The following is a 10,985-nucleotide window of genomic DNA, read 5'->3' on the forward strand; positions in this document are numbered from 1 at the left end:
AAACAGACGATTAGATCAGAGAACCTGAAAGTGGCCTACATCAGAAGATAGAGTTTGAGCTTCTACAGAATAGATTTTTAAAACATCTATACTCACAGCTAGCGTTTCTGTAAAGAAGAAAAGGTTCATGCAGTTGAAATTCCAAGTCTTTATTTACTGGCTCAACTAGGTTGTGCATATTCAGTCGATTCACAATCGTAAAACCATAGTAGGGAGAAGCTGACCTGTTTCATTGAGAATAGAGTCATTTATTAAATGTATATCAAGTTTTTACTTAAGCAAAAATATGATCACATGTCTATGCTTTCAAATGCCAAAACAAAGCATTGATTAAGAGTATAATTTGTAATGCCATATGTGCTTAGTTAAAATAGCCACCTTCACAATATATTTTTACGACAAACTGTTACGCAGTTCAACTAAGCATTACTAATACTCTGTTCCTTCCATTCACATGAAACTTTACCAAGATAGACAGATATGTTTATAAATGCAGAAACCAGTAACTATATCTCATTAATACATAGTTACTAGTTATACAATCATGTTCACATGTAAATAACCCAAAGCAAATATATCATGCAATATAAAACCAAGCCTATGCACATAAGGAAACATTTTACAGATTCAAATAAATTCTACAGCGTAACAAATAATCAAAGATGAGTAAACAAAAACAATAATTTAATAGTTAGAAGTACTTTACATGATCTGTCTATCTAAAGTGAGCTATGTGGGAAAAGTTTTAGTTTTCATAAGTAATGGCAAGAATGGATAAAACTGACACTTTTGGTGAGCAAAACAGTGAAAATCATAGCAGTAACAGATTTAAAAATATTCCTCATCTTACTAGAAGAGAAGACTCAATGAAATTAAAAAGCAGCAAGATTAAAACTGATTGAAGGAAATACTTGAGTTTAAATTTTGCTTTTTAAAATGTTATAATTTTACATATACAACTTACAATTTTAACTTGCTGAACTTGGCACTTCAAGATATTATTGAGGCCAAAAGGTTTAATAAGGATTCAGAACAGGATTTAACTACAGATGACATCCATTATTAAAAATTACAATCCTGAAAATACTCATGCATATATTGAATCTTATGCACTGTGAAGTATCTTTGAAGTCAATGCAACTACTTGGAGTGTATAAACGTAAGAATAGGGAATGAGTCGTCGTAAAAATCAGCCTGTGGGTTTAGACCCCTTATGTTTCATGGCATAGGACAGTCACTAAGGGCCTTGTCCATAGATAACTGAAGTCAATGGAAACATATTGATTTAATTGGGCTTGGGATCAGACCCTTTCTGCCCGGAATTAGGAAGAAGCTTCTCTCATGTTTTTTGTACCTACCAGACAGGATATTGGATTAGATAGTCTTACTGGTTAAACTGGTATTGAAAATACTAGTTTCCTAAAGTCTTGTGGAAAGACCTTTGCCGGCTTATGAGATTTTATCGGCTTGAAAAGAATGTTTGTATTTCCTCCTAAAAAACTCAGTTGGCAAAATTTACCTCTACCTTAAATAGATACAACTTCATTAGAATAAAAAAATATTAAGAGTTGAGCATTATTAAAAGAGCAGGGAATATATTCAGGGAGGATCCAAAAGCACCCCAACTTGCCTCATAAAAGGGAGCATTTCTCCCCCCCCCAGACCTCAAAATAGTTCCTAAAAGAAAATGAATATATAGAAAAATTGCTTTGACAAGCAGAACAACATTTAACTTCTAAATATTCTGTGTAAGACTTGCTCTACAGTCTAGCTTTAGAAAAAAAAAATCAAGCAAACACTTGAAGGTCAAAACAAAACAATTTCATATTTGTTTCCTCTTAAATTATTAGATTATAATATAGCCTTATGCTCAGCTATGCCTTTTAACACTTATGTGAACATAGCAGCAAGATGATTTTTTTCTGGTCATATTGTGCGGATACCCCGAGGAAAAATACACAATCAGAAACAAAAATCTGCTTCATTATAATCAGATGTAATTAGCTGTACAGATTTCATCAACATCATGGCCACATTCACTAAGGGCCCAACAATGCAAGGTGCTGAGCGCCTCCTGAGAGGCACTGAACATACTTGATTACAAGATTTATGCACATGCTTAATTTTACTACTGCAAACAAGTCTCATTGAAATCAACAGGACTACTCATGTAATGAAATTAAGCATTTGCTTAAGTGAATATTGGAATGGTGCCCAATGGATATTCAGAACCTCACAGTGCTACAGACATAGGAAATACTAGTAATATTAAATGGGTTGCTGCCTGTCTCAGGATGGATAGATTAATTCTCCATTCACATATCTTGCATATAATGGAGCAATAATTCATTGTTAAATCACTAATTTATCTTTGGTTTAAGATGAATCTTTGGTGATATTTACATGCTATTTCTCATTAAGGAAATATTGGGACATTTCTCTCAAAAGTCTCCTATTAAACAAATCAAAAATCCAAAAGTGGCACACATACAGACTGCTAGCTTTTAAATGACAATCTGTATCATAACCAGTGGAAAATGGCAGACCCATTCACTGGAAACTATTTTAAGAGAGATTTGTAAAAAAAATATAAAATTATATAATTCATCATTTCCGGAGTATGGAAAGTAGAGGAAACATCATCACTTGGGTCATTTAAAGCATTCAGGAATATATTAGGAAATGATGCCGTATTACCAAAATTATTAACAAAGCAACCTAATTATGACTTCCATTTCTATGATTCTCTCTTGTTTTATTCATTTATTTTCTTCAAGATTGTTTCTGAAAAGTTATGCATGTACTTTTTGAAGAGTTATATGCCTAGATGCTAAATTTATTTTTAAAACAGGCAGTTGGAGGTGAATTTCTGGTCAAATATCAGAATTAGCTGGAAAGTCTAATGTGACAAAATCTAAACTTAATAGTTACATACTACATTAAAGGATTTTTGTATAACTTACCTTCTGTACACAAATAAGGTACCTTCTATGTCAGTCTTCTCCTACAACAGACAGCAATTATAGTTATTTCAGTGATATGCTTACTCACACAGTTATGCAGCATTCTAACGAAAGAGTTTTTAGTACCATCTCACAAAAAAGGTTTGACATCATAGGTCTCAGATTTAATCTCCTTATTTTTTCAGTGAATTGCTAACCCTTTCAGGCAAATATGTAGTTATACATGTCACCTTGTTGATAAAAACAATTATTCAATTTTTAAAGAAATTTCTGATTACTTTCTCTTCCTAACCAGCTTCACTAGAAAAGTTAAAATTAAATATTTTCTTTATAGTAACCCCATATTCATGCATAGTAATAGAAGTTTTTTTTTTAATTTGCAAAGTTAAACATGTATCTTGTAATGAGAAGTTACAATGGGATCTTTTTGGACATATCTTTTATTATAATTGTATGTGACGCACCATGACTTTAAATATCCAGGGTAGCCATTTTAGTTTGTATCCACAAAAACAAGGAGGACTCCGGTGGCACCTTAAAGACTGACAGATTTATATGGGCATAAGCTTTCGAGGGTAAAAAACCACACTTTTTCAGACTTTGTTTTATACATTAAAACTTAGCTAAAAACAAAAAAACCCTTACGGCTTACCACCTGCAAAATAACATCTGACTCCTGCAAATAACTCTGAGTTCAACTGGATTACTCTTGTGGAAAGTTACACTCACGCTTAAGTTTTTGCAGGACTGAGATCTCTGAGGCCAGAGGCTATTCAGTTACAATCGTGTAACTGGAAGCCTGTGTGTCTTTGACAAGATTTTATCAAAAGTAATCCCAAAGCTCTCTACACTCTACTAACTTTTTTTTTAGAAATATAATGTATATTGATGGCCTTTATTTTCAAAACTGAAAAACGTTCTTGAAATTAAACAGAAATTGTATTTAAGCAGAACAGTCATTATCAACGTTTCTCAATTTCCACGCTTTGTGAACCTCAACATTACCAGCTAGTGGAAAGTGACAACTAAAAAGGTGGGTGTGTGTGTACAAACAAAGCAGTGAGAGTATAAAGGGCAACAGGCAAGACTACAATACCTGCTACAATTATAGCAGCACACATTCAAGCAACGTCACAAGGAAAGTCTGTTCTTTCCTATCAGACATTCCATTTCACTCTGTTTCCTCTGATTTAAATGGTCTCCACAGCCTGGGAAAAGTCCGAGCTGCTGGGGGGGAGGGAAGGTGTGAAGATCTCAAACTTCTCAGGGTCACAACCCCTACCCCACAAACCACAGCGCCACAATCTGAACGGCTCAGACCCCTGTGGCTTCCTGTCCCGGGGAGGGGCGGGAGGGGAAAGGGGATTGCTGGGGCTGCCACTCCGCCCTGGTGGAGGGAGTTTCCGTTTCTGCAGGGAAAGGGGCAGGGCGGGTCAGTGGCTACATCTGCACGCTGAGGACGGGGGAGGAGAGGGTGTGTCGGTGCCCACCCCCGAGAGTAGGGGGAGGGCCTGTGCCCAGCTCTGCTCCGCGGGGAACGGGGGGGGGGGAGGTCGGTGTCGCTCCACACGGCTACGGGGCGGGAGCTGTAGCTCTCCTAGGGGACGGGCGGAAGGCAGGGTCCTGCTCCCCACTTACCCACTCGTTGGCTTTGGGGCTGAAGCTGTAGAGCGCGACCTGGCCGGTCACGTCGGCGATGCTGGTGATGTAGGGATCGTGCCGCTTTAAGGCCGCCAGGCTCATCTCCTGTCCCGCTTTACTCAGCGACTCCATCTTGGCTCCCCGGAGGAAGCGGAGGGGGAGGAGGAGAGAGCGACCAGCGCGGAGTCACGTGTGCAGTTTCCCTGCTCTCGCCCGAGCACTGCGGCTTCAGTTCCGCCCTGGAGCCGCTGCGCTTTGGTTCCGCCGGCTCCGCCCGGGAAGCTGGCAGGGAGCCAGCACCCTTCCCCCCACCGCCACAGAGCTCCTAAGGGGGACTTGTGCCAGGAACGCCAGCTCCTCGGCAAGGCACTGTTCCGAGTTCAGAGCCCCGAGGGACTCCCCGCTCTGGCCTCCCTGGCAAGGAGCTGCCCCGAGCTGGGCCCTGGGGGTGTTTACCTGCCCTAGAAAATGAGGTGGCGTGAACACGACTAATCACTGTCTGCACTTGCTGCAAAATCGTGATTAGCATCGTATTAGGCAACAGCTTAATCTTCAATTGAAGACAATCTGGAGGGACTGATACCCCTACCTGCACCCCCAGGCACCTCTTCAAAAACCAGTAACACTCCCACCCTGGACCTCTTCCAGGAGCTTTGCAGGACCTTTTCCCCCTTCCCCACCATCTGGAACCCCAAGGGTTCCACCACTCCTGGACCAACAGATTCCTGTCCTTGGCTTGAATCCCCGAGGTTGTACTCTCCATTCCAGTAGAGATGTGTCCCTGGAGCCCTGAGGGGCCTCCTATGTACCTGGCTCCCATACACCCTTGCAGGTATCAGAGGGGTAGCCGTGTTAGTCTGGATCTGTAAAAAGTGACAAACAGTCATGCGGCATCTTATAGACTAATAGATATATTGGAGCATAGGCTTTTGTGGCTGAATGCATCCGACAAAGTGGGTATTCACCCATGTAATCTTATGCTCCAATACGTCTGTTAATCTATAAGGTGCCACAGGATTCTTTGTTACTCTTAGCAGGGTTATTGACCCTTGAGTCTTGTGGGATTCACCAACCCTAAACAAGGAAATGTTGACAGCACGGTGGGATTCAAAAGCAAATGGCCATATGGGGTTTTATTTCAGATTTCCTGTGTGCTAACTCCAGCTCCACCTAAAGTCTCTCACACAGCTAAGAGACTTGCAGGACTCTTCTTGCTTACCAGGAGGGCTTTCCCACTCTGTAATGGTGCCCAGTTAATATGAAGCTGGTGGGGTGAAGAAGGAGGAGGAGTAGGGTGACCAGATAGCAAGTGTGAAAAATCAGGACAGCAGGTGGGGGGTAAAAGGAGCCTATATAGGAAGAAGCCCCAAATATCAGGACTGTCCCTATAAAAGCAGGACATCTGGTCACCCTAAGGAGGTGAAGGAGCATGTGGCTGCCTCAGGGCCTTGCTGGCAATTATGTGAGAGGACAAAATAAGGGAACAGGCACTTATGGGGTGAGGCTTTCCCTTGTCCCCTGCCTTCTTATTCTGGCCATGAGATTGTTTCCCTTGAGCTACTTGTCTAGTGGGGAGATATGCCATGTGCACAGAAACAACTCATCTGACCCTCTGCAACATGGTAAGGTTAAGGCTGTTGTACTATAAATACTTTAGAATGCTAATGTGTTACATTCATCGTTAGAGAGGCAAAGTGTTAATATCTTCTATTGGACCATCTTCTGTTGATGAGAGGAACAAGATTTTGAGCTACACAAAGCTCTTCTTCAGGTCTGGGGAAAGTATTCTGAAGAGCGCTGTGTAGCTCGAAAGCTTGACTCTCTAGTCTCTCACCAATGGACTTTGGTCCAATAAAAGATATTGCCTCACCCACCTTGTGTCTGATATCCTGGAACCAACAGGGCTACAACATTAATCACGGACATATATGGGTAATGCCTCTAGCACACATGGCGGTGGAGCCTCAGCTTATTTGCTTTGATTAAAATTGGGCCTGATAGATACCACTGGTTTATAGAGATAGCCTTACTGAATCTGACCAGTGGTTCAGCTAGTCCAATATTATGTGTCTGACAGTAGCCAGAACTCCAAGTTTATCTATCTTAGGTATTTACATGGCCCCATTACCAGAATATCTTGTGATCTTTAATGTATTCAGCCTCACAACACTCTTATGAGGCAAGGAAGTACTCTTATCTGCCTTTTACAGATGGGGTACTGAGACTAAGTGACTTGCCTAAAGTCACATGGGTGAGCTGTGTTAGAGGTGGGACTTGAAACCAGGTCTTCCAAGCCCTATGTTATTGTCCTAACTACTGGACCATCCTTTCTCCTTGAAGTATAACATATGTTGTAGTTGACAGTTATGGAAAAACCATGGAATAACCTGCCTATAGGCAAGTTTTTTTCTAAGCCCTTGTATTTAGAGGTTTGTTGCTGCACTGAAACATGTGGGTTTATATCCCATCCAAAGCCTATTTAATATAACTGTATATGTAGTAGGGGACTGTGCAAAATATTCATAAAATGGTTTGAAAATCTCACATTTGTGGATTTTCTGAATTTAATTTGATCTAAGGGAACTTGTTTTATTTTGTGAAAAGCCTTCATAATGCTACCTGTTTAGACCATGCGGCTAGTCAAAGTCTGGGGCCCTGCAGGTTGTTTCAGCTGGGAGTAGAAATTGACAATGGAGTCTGGCATTTGTTTTGATGAAATCCTGTTTACAAGGAATGTACAAAGTCCTGCCTCCTCCCTGATCCCCAAATCTTATGAGGCGTGCAATAAGTTGAAAAGTTTACAAGGTAAACCTTATGGTGTTCCTAGGTTCTCTGTCTCCCTTCCAGGGGTTTTGCTGCTGGAGGGTCTGATATAAGCTGTAAAGTTTTGTCTTCTGTTGGCTCTGCAGTAGTAGTAAACTAGCAAACACTATTGTCAAAGTGCCATTGATATAATTTGTGATACAGGTGTATAAAGCTAGGACCAAATTCTGCTTTTCAGCATTCTTCCATGGTTCCTATTAAAGGCCAGACTGTAAAGTGCACATACACTGATACACAGAGTGGAAGAACCTTCTCACTCCGTGTATACCCCTAACAAGAATGAGGAACTTTTCTTGTCAGGTACCCTGGGAGTCTTGCATTGCTCCAAAAAGGCAGGGAGGAGTCCAGGGCTTGCTGAGTGGGCTGGCTGCACCAGAAGAACAGGCTCCTCCCATCCTAAAGGATTAACATTTGAAAGGTTCAAGATGGGTGCAGTCTGCACACGCACTGTGCATCCAGAAGCTTCAGATAGGATTGTGCCTTCCTGTGACAAAATCCCACCTGAAGTAATCCCAGGGGCAGTATCAGTCCACATTGTCCTTTACCCAGGACTCTGTTTATCTGGTACAATCAAACCCCAAATGTGTTAACTTTAATGGGGGCTTACAAGGGCAGAAAATGGCATCTATGATGAGGTAAAATGCTGTATATTGTGAGTTAAAGTGGTTGAGTACTATTCTTTCCTATATTAAATGGAGGGAAAACAGGTACGAAAAAGGGAAAACAAAAAAAATATTTGAAAATTATTTTAAACAAAAAAGGCTGTCTAACATTCTAGAGACTAAAGGAAATATGCAAAAAAATTTAAAAATCTTTTTGAACTTTGGATCTCAGTAATGTTTCTAATGGCTGCACCAAAGAGGATGATCGTCATCTTTATGTCAGGCTCAGAGAAGCCTGCTCTAAAGCAAACATAGCTTTCAGACTAATGTAACGAGAAGATCTTGACAAAGGGCAGCTTTCTGCTGTGCCAGATCTTCTTTACTGCATCTTGAATTAAAAGTGAATCATGAAGAGCACTGATAACAGAATCAAGTGGGAGTTTTGGTTAATGGATTGTTTTCCTCCTTCATCCTCTAACACCAGTTACACATTCTAGTGGGTTTGTTCTCCTTGCCCTTCTCTGCTGGTGCCGCATTGTGTGATATTTTATATCAGCAATGAATGAATAGTGTGGGCTCCCATCTGCTTCCTCTGCCCTGAAGTATACAGAAGCGTATGCTTAGCTTCAAACTTAGACCTCTGTGTAAATGTTGCATCGTGGTAGGATAGTTCAGTAGCTATTGTATATTGTGAATGTCTTTGTCCTCCTTTGAGTTATGCAGAAGTTAATGGTGGGAATATGTTCACCTATTATTGTATACTTTCAGTTCTTATTACTGACATGGACAGAAGTGGGGTGATGTTCATAATGATCTTTTGATGTTTTCTGTTTGAGAAGGATGTTTTCCATTTGTTATGCTTCAACAAATTAAAAGTACTTCATGTTCTATATTTCAATTATTCAGTCAAGGTTTTACAGTATAGAAAAATACAAAGTTATATCCTACTACATATTGTAACATTAAACAAATAAACTAAAGGGTAGCGATTCTCCTTCTCCTCTAACAGTGGCCTGCTTCTGGCAGGACAAGCTGTCTACACTGATGGTCAGCTACCCGGACTGGAGCTCTGTTTATGGGATCTTCGTTTTTGCCTCTCCCCATTTTACTATCTTTTGCAGAGCAGATGATAATGGAAATTGTCCCAGAAGTTCTGATAACTCTTCTTCAGACCTTAGGTAGAAAAAGTCTTCCGTTTGAAATCACCTTCTATTTCTTCCCTGGCTGACTGAATGTCACCAGAAAACAGTTCGCTGCTTTGGTTAGGATGCTGGAAGAATTCATTGAACATGCGCAGTATGTGCATTTCATATTCTCAAAAGCCCAGCCGCTGTTCGTGGGGTATGAAAAATCTCCTTGGGAGCAGTCTGTGGTCCAGCAGTCACAGAGGCAAATTTGTGTGACATCCACGAAGGTAGCGTTCTTTGCTTCCCCATGTGAAACTATGGTCACAAGTACTCTCATTCTCTGATTGTCTGCAATTAGCATACTCCCTTTCTGGAGGCTGCTTAGCTATGTTTCTTCTTGAACCATAACAGTGGTTTCGTAACCTGGATTACTGGTTTACTAAATCATTTTCAGTTTAATTACTTTTAATTTTAGCAATACTGTGTTGCTGATTCTGCAAAGAGAACTATTCTGCAGGCTCCTGCTTCTCAGGGTCTGTCCTGAGCTAGCTGCCCTGATTATGGCTTTCATGATTTATGCCTTATTGTAGATCAGAGGTCGGCAACCTTTTGGAAGTGGTGTGCCGAGTCTTCATTTATTCACTCTAATTTAAGGTTTCATGTGCCAGTAATACATTTGAATGTTTTTAGAAGGTCTCTTTCTTTAAGTCTATCATATATAACTAAACTATTGTTGTATGTAAAGTAAATAAGGTTTTTAAAATGTTTAAGAAGCTTCATTTAAAATTAAATTAAAATGCAGAGCCCCCAGACTGGTGGCCAGGGCATTGTGAGTGCCACTGAAAATCAGCTCTCTTGCCGCCTTCGGCATGTGTACCATAGGTTGCCTACCCCTGTTGTAGATTTTTATTTTATGTTTACTTTCATGAGCCAGACTGCTAAAACTTAACTTATCCCTATTTTTAAGAATTGGTTTCTCTTAAACTGGTTTCAACAAGTGAGAATGACAGATTTTTGCTAGGGTTTAACTTTAAAAAAAATTAAATTGTAATTTCAGCAAATATTTTTTTTTAGCATTTTTAAAGTTGCTTATTTTTAAAAAAAAAATATTTCAATTGTAATCTTTAGCGTACTGTGGGTTATATACTTCGATCTTTTAGTTTCAGCAGCCTTGATGTTCCCCGATAATTTGACTCTTCTTACTCTTTGCTATTCAAGTAACTCTTTATAGTAATTAAAGCAAAATCACTTTTCCTTGAAGATTTACTGCATTCTGTCCCACAAACCTCTCATAGGCCCCGAATCTGCAATGTGCTCAGCATAGACAGACGCTGAACCCACACAGAGATTCAGGATCATAGATGCTTATTTTTGGCTGAGATAAATATTTTCCCACCTTTATAGGAACATATTCCTAAAACTTATTACCAGCCATAGCAGTTGCAAGCAACAACATTTTCTATTGATTTTTCCTGAGATCTTTTGATACTGTAGGTATTCAGCTGTGCCATTTGGTCACCACTTCTGTCTCCTAGTGTCATGTCCTTCCTTCCTTGGTTACCAGAGTTAATCTTCTTGTTTTGAAATCACTTTTCTGTTATCACTATCACTATAATGAGGCTGCTCGACATGTACATCTAAGATCTTTTTCGGGGGCAGTCAACAACAAATTCTATTGTTTTTCGCAGTTCATCATGTCCTACCTGGTTCGCCAAATGTTACGCCCTCAGACCAGGGTGTTATCTAATTATACACTTTATTAGGACCTCTGGGCTATTTGTTTTACTATTGAGCTTTGGTTTCCTCACTTAAAACTGAGATAATAATAC

General features: G+C 40.1%; 1 protein-coding gene across 6 annotated transcripts in view; it reads right to left on the bottom strand.

Moving 5' to 3' along the window:
* The window catches only part of DCP1A (decapping mRNA 1A), a 49,435-nt gene extending 44,636 nt beyond the window's left edge, over positions 1–4,799 (bottom strand). For all 6 annotated transcript variants that reach the window (XR_004001208.1, XM_030568975.1, XM_030568976.1 and 3 more), the window contains exons 1-3: positions 4,602–4,799; positions 2,964–3,004; positions 97–224 (exon numbers count right to left, since the gene is read on the bottom strand). Coding sequence is in view for 5 of the 6 variants with exons in the window: in XM_030568975.1 (XP_030424835.1) it covers positions 97–224; positions 2,964–3,004; positions 4,602–4,736 (304 nt within the window). In the remaining variant the exon portion in view is untranslated. The remainder of the gene's footprint in view (positions 1–96; positions 225–2,963; positions 3,005–4,601) is intronic.
* Positions 4,800–10,985: the final 6,186 nt, after the last annotated feature.

The sequence above is a fragment of the Gopherus evgoodei genome, chromosome 7 (assembly GCF_007399415.2).
Source record: "Gopherus evgoodei ecotype Sinaloan lineage chromosome 7, rGopEvg1_v1.p, whole genome shotgun sequence".
In the NCBI taxonomy this organism is placed as follows: Eukaryota; Metazoa; Chordata; order Testudines; family Testudinidae; genus Gopherus; species Gopherus evgoodei.